Source organism: Cynocephalus volans, chromosome 4 (assembly GCF_027409185.1).
Source record: "Cynocephalus volans isolate mCynVol1 chromosome 4, mCynVol1.pri, whole genome shotgun sequence".
Lineage (NCBI taxonomy): Eukaryota > Metazoa > Chordata > Mammalia > Dermoptera > Cynocephalidae > Cynocephalus > Cynocephalus volans.
The window spans coordinates 90,891,142-90,913,327 of NC_084463.1; the positions used below are offsets into that span (position 1 = coordinate 90,891,142).

At 36.4% G+C, this 22,186-nt stretch overlaps 1 protein-coding gene across 3 annotated transcripts in view; it reads left to right on the forward strand.

Annotated features, from left to right (window-relative positions):
• DLG2 (discs large MAGUK scaffold protein 2) overlaps positions 1-22,186 on the forward strand; it is a 2,032,915-nt gene that overhangs the window by 1,148,304 nt on the left and 862,425 nt on the right. Inside the window, exon 1 of one of the 3 annotated variants that reach the window (XM_063094169.1) lies at positions 19,514-19,591. The exons of the other annotated variants lie outside the window; for them this stretch is intronic. Coding sequence (XP_062950239.1) covers positions 19,514-19,591 — 78 coding nt within the window. Of the gene's footprint in view, positions 1-19,513; positions 19,592-22,186 lie in introns of those variants that run through there. 3 annotated transcript variants of the gene reach the window in all.

Below are 22,186 nucleotides of genomic sequence, written 5' to 3' on the forward strand. Positions count from 1 at the left end.
TAGCATTTTATTGTCTCTGCTATAGTTTGGCATTTGATTATATTCAGTTTAGCACTTGATAATATACTGTCTTTGTAATTTCTCTCTCTTGTGAACTCTCAAGGCATTTCATCTTTTCGCTCAATTTTAGCACATTTTATTTCATTTATAGAGTTTTTATTCTATTGAGCAAGTTTTATCTTGTAGTAAATCCAATCTCTTCTGTAAGACTGTAAACTCCTTGAAGTTGGAAACTATGTCTTATTCATTTCTATACCTCCTGCACCTAGCACAGAATGCCTTGCAAATGGAAATAACATTTTGTCACATGAGTGAATGGAATAAATGGTAGATTATCTATTTGATATATTGTCTTCTGATTGTTTCAGGTTATATGTTTTGCCAACAAGATTGGAAGCTTCAGGAGGGCAAAGCCTAGGGTATCACATACATTTGTACACCTAAAACATGCTAATAAACTCAGAATTATTGCCCACTTAGTAAACTGTTTAACCTGTTGTTTTGCAAAGTGAGTTTGGATAAAATTATCTGAACATGGCTTATTAGCATAACTCTTCGTTAACCTTAAACTAATGACAAGGATTTACTTTAAAATTTTGGGGGGCTTTTTAAAATATATACTAACTTACAACAAGTCGTTATTTAAAGCCACATCATTTCTACTTACCACTTCTAAATATTTGATGACCACCTATGATGTGTCAGGCATCATTCTAGCCAATGAACAAAAAATGACATAAATATCTACCTTCATAGAGTATACATTCTAGTGAGGGTGGAGAGAGAAAAAATAAATAAGTGAAATATGAAGTTAGGTGCTGATAAGTGGAATTGCTAAAAAATTAAAAGAGAACCTCCAAAAGACCAGATTTATTACAGAAGTATCACTTTAGTAAAGACCTGAAAGGGATGAAGGAGTAACCATACGGATTTCTGGGAAAGAGAATTCCGGGCAGAGGTTAGAGCAAGGCATGAGACCTGAGGAGGAAGTGCGTGTGATGTGTTTAAAGCACAAGGACCAAAGCAGAGAAAAGTTAGGACATCTGTACCATAGGGTTAAAGTTAGTTTCTGATTTCACAAAGTTGTGATGAGGTGTGAACTTCATGTAAAGCACTTAACACAATGCTTTTCAAATGTCAAATAATTAATAAATGCTATTAATCATCATTAAGGAAATTAGATAGGCTCTTAGAACATTGCCAGAAAAAGCACCACAAGTTAATGACATCTTTTTAGGGAGGAAACTAGGGGATTTTTCCACCATATATCTGGGCCACACCTGCCTAATTCTGGTGCATTATTTCCTTGCATAGCTACTTCCCATGGATTCTTATTTCTGGTGGATAACTACTTATTCATATTTCTATATAAACTTATTAAAATTTTGGCCCATGAAGCTTTCATGAATGAGGGAGTTTGAGTTGCTCTATCCAAATGCCTGGAGATATTTGGCATCAGGTCGGTCACCAGGCTTTTCATGCAAAGCACAGGACCAGGATGAAGGCCCTCCTGCTCAGAACCCAGTGTTCCATACTCCCTTGGCAAGGGTTATTCTCATTCTCATAGACATTAGGTCTTACAGATAACCTCAACATGAGCCAAGCTTCCTTAATGGATGTGCTGGAAAGAGCTCAGTGTTGCGGAGTCAAAAATGTAATTTGAGCTGTGCCGACAGGAAACAAATTGATCATTTTGGCCCACATTCCTGAATCTGAAGTCCCCGTCAGGGAAGACTTTCCTACACGATGCAGTTGAATCCCCAGATGTTCTTGGATGTGGAGTACTCATTTAGATTTGCTGTTAAACCCTTGAATACACTTTCAAATAGGGGCTATGGCCTCTTAAATGCTCAATGAAAAGTATTATGATATTGTAGTATGTGTTGTTGCATGCATGATCCTTAGAGATATTTTCTCTCTTTTTGTTCTGCATAGAATAGGGAAAAAGGAAACCTTCTAATTTTCTAGCATTTGGACAAAGAAAGGGAACATAAAGCATCCCCAGGATCTCCTAGAATAGCTGGCCTTCTAAAAAGTGCTGAGAAATAACGAGTATAAACTTTGAAAACTTTGTTTCCTAAGCAAGCAGCAGAAAATAGAGTAGAAAATCGATTTCTAAAATCAAAATTAAGTACCATGGTTAAGTCTAAATAAAACCAAACCAAATAAAATAGAAAAGAAAAATAGAATTAACTGGGTTTTCTTAAGTTCTTTATTGATGTACTGCAATCAGGCCAGACAGAAACATATACCCAAAATACGTTGTTAATATTTGCACTGTTACTAAATGTTAAAAACTGTCAGAAATGGACAAGTGTGAAGTTTCATTAGGAAAATTTCTATAGGGGAGGGATAAGAGAACAAAAGTTAGGTAGAGATAGAATAAAAAAAGAAATAAACATTTTTTTGCTAAATTGTCCTACTTTCTGCTTTTCTTCATTATTTTATATATTTTTTCTTTTTTTATGAAGACATTCTGTCTTTTTTAATCTAACTGTCCTTTATGTTTCTGTTTTAACAGCTTTATTGAGGTATGATAGACATACAATAGGTTGCATATATTCAAAGTGAATAATCTGATAGATTGACATATGTCTACACCTGTAAAATCATCACAACAATTAAGATAATGGACATAGCCAACATCCTCTAAAGTTTTCTTGTGTTCTTTTGTAAACCCTCCATTTTCTAACCCTGTTCATGTCTAGTCAATCACTGATAAGCTCTCTGTCACTATAGATTTGTTTGCATTTTCTAGAATTTTATATAAGTGGACTCATTCAATATGTGCTTTATTTTGTCCAGCTTATTTTACTCAGCCCAATTGTTTGGGGATTCATCCACGCTTTTACTCAATAGTTCATTTCATTTTATTGCTGAGTAGTATTTCATTTTACAAATATAACACAATTTGTTTAATTCATCTGTGGATGGACATTGTTTTTCCAGTTTTGGACTGTTACAAGTAAAGCTCTTATGAAATTTGTACAAATGTCTGAATGAGCGTACACTTCTATATTTCTCTTGGGTAGATGCCTAGGAGTGAACTTGCTGGGTCATACTGTAGGTATATATTTAACTTTTTAAGAAACTGCCAAACATTTCCAAATTGGTTGTACTATTTTACCTGCCCAAAGTGATTGTTCCATTCTATATTTACATTCTTTTCTCTTACAGGCTGAACATTTTTCTGAATTCAGTTGGTAGTAAAAACATACCTATTTATTCTAGGGGACTAATCATCCTCTCCATGAAGATGACTACCAAATTTGTACCTTCTTTCTACTCCTTCATTTGTGCCTTATCATCTTTCTTTGGAGCTTCGGCTCTCAATTCTTACTGCTAATTAGCTAGTAGTAATTTTATGAGACTATGCAGAAGGGGTACTGGATAAAGTTGCCCTAACTCAGGTCCCCTGAATTCTCTTTCTCCTGGGGCAACCCAGAGTACAACTGCCTGCTTATATGATCTAGCCTGTCATGAAAAAACCTTTCTTTGACTCTCTTCAACTCCTCTGAGACAGAATGGAATGTTACAAAGACTTCACCAAATACCAAGGAAGACAACAAAGGAAATGAACACAGAGAATAAGAAAAGCAGGTTTCGGATCCCCAGCACCGCTAGCATGCTCACAGAGGCTGCATGCCCTGCCCCAAGGAAAGAAAGCACATACCACATGACAAGCCACTTGTGGTTAGGAGCAGGGATTCTGAGTCAGACTGTGGCTTGCATTTAGATTATGTCATTGTTAATTGAGTGACCCCCAGCAAGTTACTTGATTTCTTTGAAAGTCTACTTATGTGTAGATTGGGGTCAAAAATAGGAGCCACCTCACAGAATTTTTTGAAGATTATGTTAAGTATTTGACTCACATTGACTTGACATTAAATTTAATAAGCTTCTTAACCACACAAAGCATGGTATTCATAATATGAGCCTCAAATATCTGTATGTACCTTGACCACAACAAACTTTGGAGCCCTCCTCATCTTATAATACATAGATCTTATCATCTTTTCTCTGTTCGTACCTCTCTTCTAGTGTTTTCTATACAGCTTAAGTCCTATGGAAATTCACTAGAACTACTTCCATTGCATAGATCCTCAACTTTCTTGTCTTTCCCTTTATTCATTGCTTCTACAGAATTCACAGTTCAGTGAGGAAACTATATTTTAAATAGATAATTGTAAATATTGAGATGCCCATGGACTTTGTCTTTAAGCTTTTTCTCTACATAAGCCAGTGCTCAGGACATTAAATACCAATTATTTGACGATATCGTCTTCTACACTCTAGACTTGTGTGTCCAGCAGCTTACTCGATGTCTCCACTCAGATGTCTAAAAGATATCTTCAAGTTAACATATTCAGAATTTAACCTCTTATTTTTTTCTACAAAAGCTTCTCTAACCACAGCCTTCATTTCATTAAGTGGTTGAATTACGCTTTCTAGTTTCTCCGGCCAAAAAGTTTGGAGTGGTCTATGCTACCTCTCTTTCTCTTGTAGACCACATTCAATGTAGCAGCACAATCGGGTGGGTCTATCTTCACAGGATGTCCAAAACCCAACCACTGTCTTTTTTTTTTTTTTTTTTAACATGTGGTTTAGTTTTGTCCAAATTACCCATCTTCTTGAACTTGATAATTGCAATAATTCTTAACTCTTCTCTCTGCTTCCAGCCTTGACCGCTATTTTCAAAACTTTCAAGATAGCAAAAGCAACCCTATTAAAACACTAGTCATATCATATTGCTACTCTGAAGTTTCTTCCCATTTCATTCATAGCAAAAGCCAAAGTGCCCACAATAGCTTACGAGGCCTACAAAATCTGCTTTCCACACTCCCCCCGACCCCAGCTTTACCCACTTCTCTACCTGTCTGACCTTACTTCATAGCGTCCTCATTCTGCTTCAGCCACACAGGCCTCCTTACTGTCTTTAAACAAGCTAGCCACAGCCCCTTCTTAAGGCCTTCACACAAAACATTCTTTTCTCAGATATCTTTCTAGCTTATTCACATTTCCTTAAGAAAAGTTTTTTCTAGCACGTATCACTATTTAATAGACTATATTTTTCTATTTATCTTTTATACTATCTCTTCCCTATACTGAAATGTAAGATCCATGAGGTAGAGATTGTTGTCTGTTTAATTTATTGTTATATCCCCATTGCTTAGGCTGGTGCATAGTAACACTCAAATAAGTATTTGTCGAATAAAGGAATAAGTGGAAGAGGAGTTCTTTTATCACATTGTTTATTAGACATATGTAATCCTGACTTTTCTAGGGGCATCATATCCTGAATATATCTAAAGGTTAACCCACCATGACCCCTTTCATTTTTTGGGTAATGTGGAAATATCTCCCAAGACACAGGTTAAGCCCACTAGAGCAAACTAAAGTAGAAAATATGAAATAATTTGCAACAACATTTTCCCATTTCAAAAACAAAAAACAACATCAATTATCTCCTTTAGAAGAATTTACAAAGAAAATTTAGAACTCTCACATGGAATCTATTGATCAGAAGGAAGAATGAGCAGATACAACAAATGATGGAATTAAATCTCTAAGAAATTCATTTAATGAAAGTTTCAGATAGAGGCTATAAAATAAGAACTTAAAATGATTGAAGAGACAAGGGAAGAAATAGAAACTATAATGAAAGAGGAGCGCACTCTAAAGCAAATTCTTCTTTTGTTTTATAGGTATCTCCAAGTCCCCTATGTTCAAATCTTTACCTGCTTCAGACTTCTTGTTCTCAGCCTACAAAGCATTAGTCTGGTTTTATAAATTTCATCTCATCAGTATTCCTTCTTTCATTCGTGAATTAAATAAATATTTTCTGGAACACTTATTATGTACCAGACACTTTGTTAGGCACACAGGATACCATGGTGACAAGACAGGCATGGTCCCTGCCTATAAGGAATGTCCCACAAGGAAAACAAGGAAAATACACATATTAAATAGTTGATTGTCAATGTGATAAATGCTGAGAAAAGTAGTGCATTGTGCAAAGGAAGTGAATACGGGATCTGAACCTAGTCTCGGTTGTCAAGAAAGAATGTTTCTTATATTGCTTCTTGCTTTGATGCCTTCCACTTCCACCCTAATTAAGACCCTCATTCTCTCTACCACCTCCACTATTCTCCCTAACCTCCAATTCTGACCATCTCTGTCATTGTTAAACATTTATCAGCATTGTCTAACTACAGTATGGCTATAGCCTCTTCTGCCTAGTTTTCCACCATTTCTCAAATACACCTCATGTTTTCTAACCTTTCTGCTTTTGTTCATGCTGTTTCTTCTGAAAAAAATGTATTTCTTGATCCGTGGTACTTCTGATCTGTTTTTCTAAGACCCAACCTAAATTTCTCCTCTTATAGTAAGCCTGTCTTCACCACTCCAACTCATGGGCTAATGTTATCTGAACTCATAGCACTTGCTGCTTCTACATTTTTTATCATAAGCGACCCTGTGACATTTCTTGTGCTATTACACTATGTCTTAAAGATAGGGACAATGAGAGCCAGACAAGTTTTAGAAATCTATAAGCAAGTGAGGGGCAAACCAAGATACAAAGCCTAATCCTTCTAGGCAAATGACCTTGAATATATTATTTAATTTCTCTGTAATTTAGTTTTTCTGAGCTGTGAAAGGAAAATGATATTATTTGACTCAGGTATTTCTTGTGAGGATTACATGAGATGAAAGTATTTCTTAAAGACTGGTATACTTAAGATGATACATGGCAGACTTTTTTTTAAATGTACTATACTTTAATTTTAATGTACATTATTAAAAATTATAACTAGAATATAAATACTCATTTAAATTAAACTTTTAAAATTATTCGTGTTTTATTTTACTTTATATTATTAAAATTATTCTGTTTTCATTGTGTTATTTATATAGTTACTTATTATATATGTAAAATGACTTTTGTTTTTGTTTATTGTGATGCTAATAAGTCCCCTTTTGAAAAAAACTAATTTAAATAAAAGGTAAGTGAAATTAAATTTTTAAAAACCTAAGTAAACAATAATAGAGGTAGTATGTAAATATGTCAAAAGTTGATGATGTTAGATAAATACTAATTTAATGCATGTTAAGTACTTTAGTGGGCAAGATATTTTATGCATCTTAAATGCAGATACTTTAACTTCAGGTACTTAATATATAGTAATTGACATAGGATGCAACCAGCAAATCAGTTTCCTTCTCTCTTCTTTCTCTTCAGCCATGAAGGATACAACATGATAATGCTATTAAACATTTTTTAAAACTGTATATAATCTTTAAACTGGAGAGTGGTTGCAATTAATATCAGGAATGTTTTCAGCAACACTATCTGCAACTGACATTTGCATTGAGGATTTCAGCAGCTGCTGTCTGTTTTATGTAGGTGGCAGGATGAAAAATGTAATGGTTTGTATGTTTTTCTTAGTGGGTCTCATCTTTAAGAAAATGAAAAAAGGGGGTTATTTATTTATTTATGAATAGGTTTTACTTATTAAATTTTGCAAAAGATCACCCGTACCTACAGAAGGGGAAGAAATACAAAATAAAAAGATTGACAGTTTGTAGGCCATATATCATCAAGTATCAGTGATTTACCTTTAGAAATGGTATTTTTTGAAGCATTTTGGACTCTGCTTACAGTGACTTTGATTGTATGAAGATGAATATAAGGTAAAAATACTAGTGGAGGATAATGCTAGTGGAGGTATGTGTCTATATAGTGCCTTCCTTTCTTCTCCCAGAAGTATGAAGCTGTTTAATTCAAGTGATATGCTCATTCATTTGTTCAATCTTTCAGCAAATAGCTATTAAATTATTCAAAAAATATTTATTGAGTGACTACCATGTACAAAGAACTATGCAAATCTCTGAAGATACAAAAATAAATAAGGTGTGGCACTTTTTTTGAATGGTTCAGTCATTTAAGGGGAAACATGTAACTTCAAAGTAACCACAAATAAATGTACAAAGAACTAAATCTGAGTTATGTACAGAGTGCAATAGGGGACGTAGAAGAGAGTGACTGGCTTTATCTGGAAGTTATCAAGGAAAGTTCTTGATAGAATTTGGATGTGTTGTCCCCCCAAAACTCATGTGGAAATCTGATCCCAATGTGGCAGTGTTGGTAACTAATTGAGTCATGGGGGTGGATCCCTCATGAATGGTTTAATGCTCTCCCTGGGGGGTGAGAGTACTGAGTGAGTTCTCACTTTATGAGTTCCCACAAGAACTTGTTGTTTATACGACCCTGGCACTTCCCCCTCTCTCTCTTGCTTCCTCTCACCATGTGATCTGCTTGTAACTGCCGGCCGCCTGCCACTTTCTGCCATGAGTAGAAGCAGCCTGAGGCCTGTGCCAGATACAGCTGTCCCAGAATCTCAAGCCACATAAACCTCTGTTCTTTTAAATTACCTAGTCTCAGGTATTTCTGTTATAGCAACACAAAACAAACAAATACAGAAAATTGGTACTGAGAGCGGGGTATTGCTATACAGATACCTGAAAATGTGGATGCAGCTTTGGAACTGGGTGTTAGGCAAAGGTTGGAAGAGTTTAAAGGACTTAGAAGAAGACAAAAAGATGAGGGAAAATTTGGAAAGTTTTACAGACTGGTTAAATGGTTGTGACTAGAATGCCGATAGAAATGTGGACAGTAAAGGCCATGCAGATGATGAGGTTTCAGATAGAAATGAGGAACTTGTTGGGAAATGGACAACAGATCACACTTGCTACACCATAGCAAGGAACTTGGCTGCATTGTGTCCATGCCCTTGGACTTTGTGGAATGTGGGACTTAAGAGTTATGAACTGTAATGTTTGGCAGAAGAAATTTCCAAGCAGCAAAGCATTAAGGAAGGTGCATGGTTACTTTTAGCAGCCTACTCTGAGTTATGGCAGCAAAGGCATGATGTAAAACCAGAATTTAAGTGGGAAGCGGAGCGTAAAGATTTGGAAAATTTACAGCCTGGCCATGTGGTAGAGAAGGGAAGAGCAGGAGAAAAATGCAAGGGTGAAGCAGATAAACTGTTTGCTAAAGACATTAGTTTGATGATTAGGCAACCAGATGCTAAGAACCAGGACAATGGGAAAAAAGCCCTAAAGGCATTTGAGAAGTCTGGAAGGGTGCCCCACCCATCACAGACCCTGAGGCCTAGTAGGACTGAGTTGTCCTGGAGGACAGACCACAGAGTCCATCTACTAGAGCAATGCCGATTAGGAAAGTGGGGTCAGAGCCCTCACAGATAGCCCCCACCAGGGGCATGTCTAGTAGAGCCACGGCAGTGGGGCTGCCACCAGGACCCCAGATCTGTAAGGCCACTGGGAACATGCAACACAGGCCTGGAAAAGCTACAGGCATGAGTGCTTCCCAGTGGGCTGCACCTGGCAGAGCTGTGGGAACGAGGCTGCCTGAGGCTTTGAGGGCTCAAATGCCCCTTTGTGCACAGGATACAGGACTTGGAATCAAAGAAGATTATTTTGGAGCTTTAAGACATAATGTCTGCTCTGCTGGGTTTAGGACTTTTTTGGAACCTGTTTCTCCTTTCTTTTGGCCTATTCCTCCCTTTCGGAATGGGAATGTATACCCAATGTCTGTTCCACCATTGTATCTTGGCAGTAGATAAATTTGGTTTTGATTTTTACAGGTTCGCAGTGGAAGGAACTTGGACTTTGGACTTTTAAGTTGGTGCTGGAACAAGCTAAGACTTTGGGGACTGTTGGGATGGAATAATTGTATTTTATATGTGAGAAGGGCATGAGTTTTGGGGGGCCAAGGGCAGAATGATAGAGTTTGGATGTTTTGTCCCCTAAAACTCATGTGGAAATCTGATCCCAATGTGGCAATGTTGGAAACTGATTGAGTCATGTGGGCAGATCCCTCATGAATGGTTTAATGCTCTCCCTGGGGTAGGGGGGATTAATGAGTGAGTTCTTGCTCTATTAGTTTCCATGAGAGCTGGTTGTTTAGAAGACCCTGGCACCTCCTCTCTCTCTCTCTTGCTTCCTCTTGCCATGTGATATGCTTGTACCTGCTGGCTGCCTGCCGCTTTCACCATGAGTAGAAGCAGCCTGAGGCCCATGCCAGATACAGCTGTCCTAGAATTGTAAGCCAAATAAACCTCTGTTCTTATAAATTACCCAGTCTCAGGTATTTCTGTTATAGCAACACAAAACAGACTAATACAGATGCATAGAGATTTCCTGAGCCAAGCTCAAGAGATGTGTGAGGATTTGCCACATGTAGAATGACAGGGTGGGAGAAGTGAGGTGGATAAGTAGGACTATGGGCAACAGAAGCAGCTTGTGCAAAAATAACAAGTGCCTAGAGTATGTAAGGAAATCAGGAAATGATTTTGTAAAGACCCTAAGGGATGGTATAGCAAGGCTACTACTTCATCAAAAATGGCCACTACACTTAAGAGAACATTGCCTTACAGATTAATTCTTGGTTCATAAATGTCATGGATTCCTATGGTTTTGATGTTTGCCCCCTCCAAAATTCATGTTGAAATTTGATTCCCATTCTGGCAGTACTGGTAGATGGGGCCTGTGGAAGGTGTTTGGGTCATGGGGCAGATTCCTCATGAATAGTTCAATTAATGCCCTCCCTTGGCGCTGAATGAGTTTTCCTCCATAAGTTCCCACAGAGCTGGTTGTTAAAAAGAGCCTGGCACCTCCCCTGACTCTTGCTTCCTCTCCTGCCATGTGATCTCTTTGCACATGCCAGCTCCCCTTCTGTTTGCTGTTATGAGTGAAAGTAGCCTGAGGCCCTTGCAGATGCTGCTGCCCAGGCATGAATTTCCCTGACTCCAGAATCATGAGCTAAATAAATGTCTTTTCTTCATAAATTATCCAGTCTTGGGTATTCTGTTACAGCAACACAAAATGGACTAAGACATAGACTAATAGATTATTTTAGTTCAAGGGAAATTTAGAAATTGATTATGTAGTTCAATACCCAAAGGTACGATAACTGATAGAACTATCAAATTAAAATTAAGAGTATTGCCTCCCAAACTAGCAGTCCACCTTCATCAACTGTGAGAATAATTCTGTTGCTGAGATAGTTAGAATACTAGACTGCCTGGCTGAATTGTAATTCAGGGTTCAGTGAGTGATATTTGAATGTCTGTATTTGTTGGATGTTTTGGTAAGGCATAAAATTTGAAGAGATTGAATTGCCTTCTCAGTTACTAACTATTCAACTACCCATCCTTCAGCACTGTATTGCTGTTTCAAAAATCCTGTCTATGGCCTCAATTATTGCATTGTTTTTGTGCTCACAAGTCGAGGTTCTCGTATGCTCCATTAGATACCCATTTTTTCTTGGCTGCTGGCTTGATCTTCTTTCTACTTTGCTCCTTACCTACACCAACTCAGCTCTCCATTCCTTTGGGTAGTCACTGCCATTATCAGTCTATGTCCTCAGTTTAACAAAATTTAATATTAAGCATGTGGGCCAATCATAGCATTTGGATTCAGAACTACTATATCAGTTCAGAATCCATTTGTTTTTCTTTTTATGAGAGATCTGTAAAACAAAGAGTGGCTCTGAGAAGATGAAGAAAAGCTATTCAGAAAGCTTAAGAAAATATTCATTTGGCTCAGGAAAGAGACACTTGGGAAATGGAAAGTCTTTAAATGTATGAAAGATTTTTATAAGAGTTTGGAAACTGATTTGTTTTCTTTACTAATGGCATAAAAAGGGGAAAAGACAAGAAAGAAGATAGACTTTTCTAACAGTGAAGATGATTAAATACAAATATAAAGAATTAAAAAAAAATATTCTTCTCTGCTTCTTCATATAGTAAGCACATATTGTCTGTCTAGACTATTGTGGTCTTTGGTGCTTCTTGAAGATTAGAGGATGAATATAAATAAAAGCAACATTTTTATGTTATCCATACTGTATGCCGGGAACTACTTCAAATAGTTTATATGTATTATCTCATATGCTCCTTATTATCAACACAATGGTGTAATTTCCATTATTACCCCCATTTTGTAGAGTTGGCATAATTTGTCAAACGTCAAAACTGTGGTGGTGGTAGTTTTTCTCACAGCTAAGTTTAGGTAATTAATTATATATTATGGTGAGTTTTGAATAGCATTTTAACTAAGTGACTTCCTAGAATTTCATGCATGAAACATTTCACAATAAATTTTATACATTCTGTTGCCACACATGCTTATTAAACCCTAAAGCCTTATGTACAGGCCAGCTAAATTCTCCAGTTTGTTTTGGGGTTAATTTAGAGGCATGACTCTTTGACTTGTTTGTGTTTTTATATAGTGACAGCCAGAGCAGTGTGTTCCTGTGGTATCCCAGGAATACATGGGATCCAGTAAAGACACTTGGGGTGAGAGTGTTGGGTTTTGATGCCCATGTAGGGTAGGACACCTGACCTTAGGTTTACCAAAAGAAGAGAAATGAAACTGAGACCCCTGCTTAGAACTGAAAACGTAAAAGGATTCTCACTAATGAAAGGACATCTAAAAAAATCTTAATTTACCAGCCCAGGGAAGCAACAAGAAAATATATTCTATTATTAGTGGGAAAAGAAGAAAAAGTAAATTTAAACCCTTTTGTGTGAAGAGAATAGCTCCAAGACAAAAAATTAGCATGAAACTGCACCTGGACTAGTGAAATCTCTGGACAACTAGCAGAGGGATGTGCAAAAGTATTCTGTAGTAGCAGTTGCACAACTAAAGGTCCTGGGACTCCCACAGAAGCTATGATCTTGCTAAAGAAGATCTCAGAATATTAATGCACGATGACATGCAGAAACCACCCAACATGAGTGGAATGTGCAGGAATAGACCTCCAAGAAAATTAGGGAATAAAAGTATCAGATAAAGACTATGTTTTAAATTAAAAACATGTCAGAGGAAGTAATAAAAATCATAATAAAAGAATAGAAGAACATGAAAAAAGACTAGATGGATTCTAAAAAGAAATATATAGAATGTACAAAAAATAAGAAAAAAAAACAATTCATTAAAATAAATACTCTATACATAGGCAAAAAATACATTAGAACTTAAGATAAAAATAGAAATTAGAAAATAGTAATTAGATCTGACAATTTAACCCCAAAAGTAATACAGAGAAGGAAGGAGAAGAAGAATATATATGAAACAATAGGATGGGTAGAATAAAATGGTCCACAAGAAATATCACAGGATTTTAGAAGGAGAGAATAGTGAAAGTGAGAGAGAAGAAATATTAGAAGAGTGAATGACTGAGACTTTAAAAAATATAATTAATCAAATTAAAGAACCATAATTAGTTCCAAGCAGAATTTTTTTTAAAAAAGCAAATATTGTGTTGAAACTGAAATTCAACAAAGACAAAAAATTCTTCAAACAAATAATAGAAAGACATATTTCTTACAATGTAACAATTAGATTGACAGCAGACATCTCATCATAAAAATTGATGCCAAAAACCAAAGTGAGATAATATCTTCAAAGTGCTGAGGGAAAATCATTGTCAACCTAGAAATTTCTATGTACACTATCGCTTAAAGTCAAAGGTGATTGTAGACAGTTCAGGAAAAATAGAAAAAGATTGAATATGTTTACCCACATAGATTTTTGCAGAAAGACTATTAAAATATGTACATTTGTAAGAAGAAAATTTAATCCAGAAAGAAGGGTTAGGATGATAAAAAGAATGATGGGAAAATAAACATATGGGAGTTATTGTTAGTAACCTTTAGTTATAATAATAATGATGGTGACAACAATAATGACTGATTTGGTGGGGGATTAACTACTACAATATGATGGAACTAAAGCAGTATAAAATAATAACAGGGAATTTGGGGAGTAGAATAGAAGTGCTCAATTGCAAAAAGTTAAAATAATTAATTTGAAGAGTTAGATCAAATGAGTAGTCCTTCAGATATTAATATTTACTAGAAAAGCACAGACAATTTGGTTTTGGCACAGGTAAATAAAAATAGAACAATTAAGGAAGAACTCAGAAATGATCAAGGCTTATGACTTAGAGACCTTACAAGTCAGTAAGGAAAAAGAACAGCATTTTTATATGCCAACTAAATAAATAAATTAACTGACCATAATATGGGGGAAAAATAGATTCCCACCTCCCACCATATATTAAAAAAACAAAAAACAAAAATTGAAGACTTATTTTTGAAAAGCAAAAAGCTTAAATTGTTTAGAAGAAAATATAAAACAAAATGTTTGTGAACTTGGAATAGGGAAAAGTTTTTTAGGATACATAAATGTACAAACATAAAATAAAACATTGACAAATCTTAGTACATTTAAATTTTTATGAAGGCTCTGTATGACAAAGCATGAATGAAGTTAAAAGACAAGTCAGAGATTGAGAGCAGATATATTCAAAATCTATAATATACAAAGGATTAGTGTCTAAAATACATAAACTACTTCCACAAATCAATAATAAAAACCTAAGCCTATTTAAACACAGGCAAAGGCTATGAACAGAATGAAGTTCAAACAGCCAATAAACATATGAAAAGATCCTAAGTCTCACCAGTAATCAAGAAAATGCACATCAAGAATTCAAAGAGCTAACATTATATATTATGTTTGGGAAAAATTAATAATTCTAATTATACTGTGTCATCTAGAATATAGGACTCATAAACTACTGCTGATAAAAATTGGAGAGCAACTTATAATGAATAAAAGTTAAAAATGGGCACATCCTAGGATCCAGAAATTAAATTTCAAAGAATCTACTCTAGAAAAAACTTTGTATGTGCTTAAAGAGAGCAGTATAACAATGTTTATTGAACATTATTTTGAAATGAATTTGAGAGGAGAGGGAGATGTTGACTATATTATGAAGAGTTTATTTCTTAAAAGTTAATCTAAATCCAATATGGCAGAGTATAAAATTTATTAAATCTGGGTGGTAGGTACATGGATGAGTGTTCTGTTAGTTCCTTTACATTTCTGGATGCCTAAATATTTTATGGTTAAACATTTAAGAGAAAGGACATGGGAAATATTAAAATGTTGACAAATTAGTTTTGATGATCTTGAGAGCAGAAAAAAAAAAGATAGGTTTAGCCCATTTATAATGAGTCTGTGGGCTTATTATTCAAAGTGAGTCAAAACATTTTTTTCGCACTTGTCCATTATTGGTTGTCACTTCGGTGCAGAAATATATCTAACTGCAACTGGGCCAGTTTGTACACATCGACTTTGATAGGTGTATAAATTTATAGTAACATTTTTTTCCTATTGCCCGTAGAGATAAAGCATGTAGAAAAGTTTAGCAATTCCTTTGCCTTTTTATATACATTAGCACTGCTTATTGCACTTTTTCCAGCTAACATTTATTATTATGGTTTTATATCATGTAAAAACCAAAAAACAATAAATTTCTCCCTGAGCTCCCATGTTATTTTTCACGTATCTGTTAAAAGCCATTCTGCATTGAAATTTATTTCTTCATTCTTATGCATCTGTCTCCCCAACTATATAGGGCTCCTTGAGAAAAGGGATTGTGTTTTATTTATTTAGAGATCCCTAGTGTTTGACACGTAGTATATACTCAATACATTTTTTGTGGAAAAGCATTGTTTACCTTTTTAATCACACAAGTAATAACATGAATATGTTCTCAGTATATGACTCACATGATACTTAAATAAATAGACCAAAATGTAACCATGGTTAGCTGACTCTTTCTACTTCTCTGTACAAAGGTAACTAACATCAACAGCTTGGCATTCCTGTGAATTGAAGCGAAATATGTTTATATTCTTTTACTCATAAAATCTATATAGTATATGTTCTATACTTGCTGTTTAATAATTGACTAATATTAAATGTTAGCCAAAAGACTATCAAATATGCATATCAAATATGCAAATAAGCCAAACAAAAGTCCTTGTATGATTATTGATTTTGTACATTAACTTGTTTAAGTCTCAACATGTATTTTCTTTGGTTCATACTCAACACTGAACCTAGATAGCTTTTCAAGCTAACAGATATTAGTTTCTTGGGTTTCATTTTTACTGTTCTTTTTTTCTTAAATAATTATCTATGATATATGTAGATGATGTTTAAAAGAAAATCATTCATGTGATAAGCAGAGAATGTAGTTGTATAATACTTAATGGCTTGATTTAAACATTGCATTTACCTTGAGAATTCCGAGTAGGCTCACATAGTGTGTGTGTTGAGGCATGAACCCAAAGCTGCTTAAAAGGATTAATGTTGCATCTCAAACTCAGCTGCACTAGTAGGCTTCTGTCATATGAGAGGTATTAAAAATGAAATTATAAAGGAAAAGGTCTGTTCAGGTACTGATCACATACAGATGGAAAGTGTCTGAAAAATTTGTTTTTCTTACACAGCAGAGCTGCAAAAGTTGTTTATCTCAATCAGCAGAGCAATGGTTAGAGACTATGAGAATTAACTGTAGGCAGCTGCCACCCTCCTTGTAGCAGGCACATCTGCCCACAGAGAGCCCAGGGAAGGACAGTTGTATAAATGTGGCAATGACTTCAATCAATTGACATTATACCCATCCTTCAAACAACTTTTACAACTGAAAATTTATAGATACTCTTCTATTGACTCTTCCAGTCTTCCCCAGTTCGTGGATTTTCTTACTTTGTTATAGACACATTCAACAAATATATTTTAAATGTCTACATTTTGCTAAGCATTTGCATAACATGAGCATGGTGCCTGACTACAAATGTCCCACTCCACACTGCCTTTTCTACATCCAACTAACTCCCTATTTAAGAAACGATAGCTATTACTGTTATTTTTAAGGTTAAATCTTAGTTGGTTGGCTCAATTTATTTTCTAAAGAATTCCATCCTGGAAAATTTTATAAAGGCTTTTGGTTAGGTGTGGAAGAAGATCATTAGAGGTTCAGCATAAAAGCAAAACCAATAAACAAAATGATCAAACATGAAAGATCTCTTTAAGTCCTAGTTTTAGTAACTTAGGAAATCTTAACTTATGAAGAGAATGTGAAAATTATTTTATAATCTGTTTGTCCCATCAGAGTAAATTAACATTCTTTGATTCCCTCTATGATATCAGTAGTTTAAAAGTTTAATATTTTTTGTCATACCGCTTTATTGTTTGATTACTTCTTAAAAACAGAATTGTCTGCTGATTAAATCAGGGAGGATTGTCCTTTTATATATTTTATTATGTTAATTGAATACTCTTAACTACAATGCGGCTTGGACAAACACATGTAGAAATAATGAATACCTTTAGCATCACAGCAATACGAGGGTAAGCTATGGTCCTGCTGAGTAGCTCTTTGAAAACTAAGCAGGAGGTATCATGTATTTATTTGCTGGATTTCTGTGGCACTTTTCCCCCAAAGAGTACAGCGTGTAATGTGGAGAACTTTGCATGGGGGTTGTCTAAAAGCATCAGATGGAAACTAAAGGAAAGTAGTGCTTGTAGGAAGTGAAAGCACAGAGCAAAAGAAATAGCTAATGGCAAAACCAAACCCTGGGTGGCAGCTAGGCCTGCCAAAGAAGGTAGAAGAAGCTGGGCCACCCCAAGGGTGCCATTGTTGGCTTTCCAGAACACTGAATCATTTCACCACAGCATACGTCCCTCCCACAATTAGAATCATAGACTCATAGGGCAGGAAGAGGTTTTAAAAATCATCTGCCTAATTATCTTAATTTACAGAGGAGGCAAATTGAGCCCAGAGAGAAAAGAAAACAAGTTAGAAGCAAAGTCAGGCTCAGAAACCAAATCATTCATTCCTTCAATAAACATACACTGAATGCATTGTGCTTAGTGAGGAACATGGACATGGGTTCTGACTACCAATGTCCTATCCCACACTGCTTTGTTCTACCTCCAATTGCCTATGACACTTTCCAATATACTTTCCCATTGACCCCAGACCCAACCCTCTTGAGAGATATACCTCAAGTGACTTTGTTGAGAGAAGGGAGTTCTTTTCCAAATGTCTGCAACTGTGTTGACCTTCTGTGATCCAGAAGTGCTCATAGAGCACTTCTGTCAGATCAGCTGGAAAAGATTTACTGGATTGAGTCTAGTTTGTGTGTCACTGGAAGGAAGGTTTTTCTTGCCAGCATGAGCAGTTTATTTTTTGTACTCTGGTAGGATTGGCAAAGGGCTTAAATATTATCTCTCATTGTAGGAAACACTTCTCTCTTAAAGTTGACTTTCCTTTAAAAGTGCCTCACGTGATAGTCTAAACTCTAATAAGATAATTGAAGTCAGAAGTATCTAGTGTTAGAATCAAATGTGAACATTCTTTAAAGGAACATGGCTTAAGATCTGCTATAAACCTATCTTCCCAATGGTGATATAGTCATCTGTTTAACACTGGATATCACTGCAAGAAAACCTGGGATTAAAAAAAAAAAAAAAAAAAAAAAAAGTGGATTGCTCTATTTTAGTTTAAAGGTAGATTTAAACCCTTCTCCATCTCCCTATCCCCAGGCTAAAAACCTGTGCTATAAAAGAAGCCCTAGTCTTTTAGAGGTAAAACCTATAACTTCAAAACTAAGGACCTTTTTTTTTTTGAAACATAGTTGATTGTACATATCTGTGGAGTACAGAATTGAATAGCAATACCTGTGTGCAATATGTGATACTCACATCAAAATAATTAGTATATTCAATGTTATACAATGTAATCGGTTTTTGTGTCCCTTTTTGGAGGACACTTCATCCTGCTCACTTTGCACTTTGTCCCAGGCCAGTTTCTAAAGAGATAACGTGTTTCACTTGCAAGCTGTGAATAAGGCTGGCTGGTGGGTAGAGATATGACTTTCCTTGAACCAAATCGAGTTGAGGAGGGGGCTAGGGAAGGATGCTTACATTTTTTCACCATAACAGTCCTGATAATTGTCTGAAGGATCTGAGGGATTCAGGCTTCAGGGACACCTGTTTGTACCTGCAGGGCCAGATCCATGGTGGCCCTGCCACTCCCCCATGCCTGGCTGCTCCTGTATTGGCTGATTACCTGAGAAGCTGTGTGTAGATCTGTCTTTAAGCGGCCACTGCCGCCAGCACGTACTGTCAAGACAGAGGGAAACCAAGCGAGGAGTGCAACTGCCAGAGCCTAGAGCGGGAGGTGAGCCGCCTCCCGGATGAGTTGACTGCGGCTTGCCTTCCCCCTGACACACATGGAGTTTGGTGGTGACGGTGCCGAAGAACTGCAGACAGATACTTAGCCAACTGAATGTGTGTGAGCTGGCTACAAAGGCAGCGCCCGCCTCGCCCGGACCTCCTGCTGGCAGGATGTAAATATACCTGCAGACTGGCCAAACAGGACTGCCTTTCCCCCAATCCCTCCCTCCTCCCACCCTCTCTCTCCCTCAGCTAACCAGCATGAGAGGAACTGAGAAAGCAACAGCCTGCAAGTGACAGCTCCAGTCTGATTCCGTTCGTCTCTGAGCCGAGGTGGGAAGTTGATTGTGCAGCAGCTTTATTGTGAATTCCTTGCATTGGCATCGCTATGTTTGCCTCTATTTGGTATGCCAAGAAGCTGGGTCGCAGGTTCGTGCACAATGCCAGGAAGGCGAAATCAGAGAAGGTATGGAATGAGTGGGGATGGAGATTACCTTTCCGATTTGGCAACTGCCTGCTCTGGACTACTGGTCTGAGTACAGACGCAGTCTTTATTAGCTTGGGATGAGAACCTGCCTCTCACTGTGAATATGGCCCATGCCACTTAGAGGAGGGGTCACTCTTAGAACCTAGCTCACTTAGGAGCGGAGCACAGTGTTCAGCAGGATCATTGGCTATTCAAAATATTTGATGAAATCATCAATTGATAGTGTCTTGACAGAGACTTACTATTTCTTTAAATTACATAGGACAAAAGCAATTGAGAAGCTACAATTTTTGCTTGCTCAGGGAGCTCTCTAGTAAACTTGTTGCTATACTGCATTATTTTTATTACTGTGATCTTCAGTTCTGGAGGTGGTATTATAAATGCCTGAGTCTTATTTCTAGTATATCTGGTGTAGTATGTGTCCTGGGAACACATATTTGGGACTCTCAGTAACACTGACCAGACTCTACAGAGGTTCTTGATATCTTTTTAAATCAACAAAGCCATCATTTCAAAAGTGTTCACAACGAGCAAGAATTACATTTATAATCAGGTAGTCATGGCCATTTAGAGAAGGCTTTGTGTTTCTTTTATTCAGCATGACTAGTTGTTTTTAGATGATCTCTATGTAGACCTACCCCATCAGTTATGTTTCTTTAAGAAATTACAATGGCCTGTAAGTCCTAAGGTATATTACAAGCTTGGAGATAATAGATGATGGTGGTTTACGTCTCTAACTTGTCCAGTGCTTTCTGAGGCACTGACCAAGCTGTCATATTTAGAGTATCAGTATCCAATTTGGTAGGTATTGGGAAAACTTCCATAGGTAACAGAATCTTGTGAAACTGAGATTTTCCATATTACTATGAGGATGTGATTTTTAGCCTACACTCCATTCTGCATTATACGTACTCATGAGATTAACCCAGAGATGGCTCTCTTAGTCTCTCCTGGTCTGTCCTTTCTCTTAACTGCAAAGATGCCTTCACTTTTACTTGGTATTTTTTTCCTTCAGAGGGGGAGTGTTGATAAAATGAACAAGAATCCAGTGACAAACCAAGATATTGGTATGATTGTCTGTAGTGTGAAAGGGAAAATATCATTGGAGTTCTGACTTTAAGGGGCTATAGTCTTTTTAAATGGCCACATCTGACGGCTGTAGAATGATGAGTGACTTGTTATTTAGTGACACTTTTGGTGGAGGGGAGGGTGCGGGTAGAACTGGTCTCTTCTCCATTCTATACGTCACAGGTGAAAAGATTGCAGACCTGACTCTTGTGAACCAGTACCAGATACATGGTTGGCTTTCTGGTTTTTGTTTTGTTTTATTTTTTGCTTCCCAAATAATTTTTTAAGGAAAGAGACTTGTAAGTAGGTCTTCTGTTGGAACAAATGTTTTGAAAAAAGTGCTTTCCTCCTATGAAAATTATAGGTTGTATGGATGAAAGGACTGTCGAGAACCACAAATGGCTCTGAAAGCCACCGGGAGATATTGTCCCATGCCAAATTAGTATGCAAAGAAAAGTTGAATCTCCCAGTGTCACTTAATTCAGACTGAGGCCCAAATGTGAGAAATAGCAGCTCTATTAAATTCAGTGTATAGAATCTAAAAGAATGTTAACTCTGAAATAATATGGGCTGCCTGAGTGTGGAAAGAAGCTAGTGAGGGGCTTCCGATATCTCCTCTTTATTTCTGTAATGGCTAATGCTTAGAACAAGCAAGAAGAAACAAAAGGTGAGGTTAAGGATTTTAAGTTCTTTATTTACCTTACTCAGAGAGTAAGATACGTTCTCATCAGGAAATCAACCTTAGAGAACTGAAGTTTTGTTCACTGAGTGATAAAGACCAGGAAAAATTATTAACTCTAATGCCCTTGTGCTAGCTGAGAGAAGTAGGAGGAGTTAATTTTGAACACTAGGTGATGATAACCACCAACATGAAAATAGCATCTCATGCTTTTCATGGAATTTGTAGTCACAGAGTTCCTGGAATAAATTAAAAGGTGTACTACCTTGAAAAATATAGGCGCTCAGTTGATGCTTGGTGCATGGAAATTATTTACTTTGTGTATCTAATTTTATCACGTGGCTTATTTAAGCTAACTATTGTGAACTGATGTTTTGTCTAAAGTTCAATAACATACTTTGAGAAGGCAGTTAACAAATAATACTGCAAGCTGAATTAATTCATGTAGATTATTCCTATAACATCACAGATTATATAGTGGCAAACACAGTGGGGGTGTAAAATGCTGTTAACAATATGTTGTCATGGTTTATCATCTAATGGAGGAAGATGTGTGTAATTAGATTATTATTAGGTTTTATTTAGAAAATGACCAGTATATTAAATTATGAGAGAACTATCCATAGATTCAGAACATGTTTTAGCATTTGAGGGGATAAATCTGTGTCATGGACAATGATTGTGATTTTTTAGTACCCTCTGTAAATTTTGGCTTTCCCCCCCCCCCCCAGTTGATAACAGTTTATTTTCTGTTGCTCTAATAAAACAATCTGCACTCACCATAGTCCTTTAGTCCTATTTTAACATTCCGGGAAGTATTTTCCTCA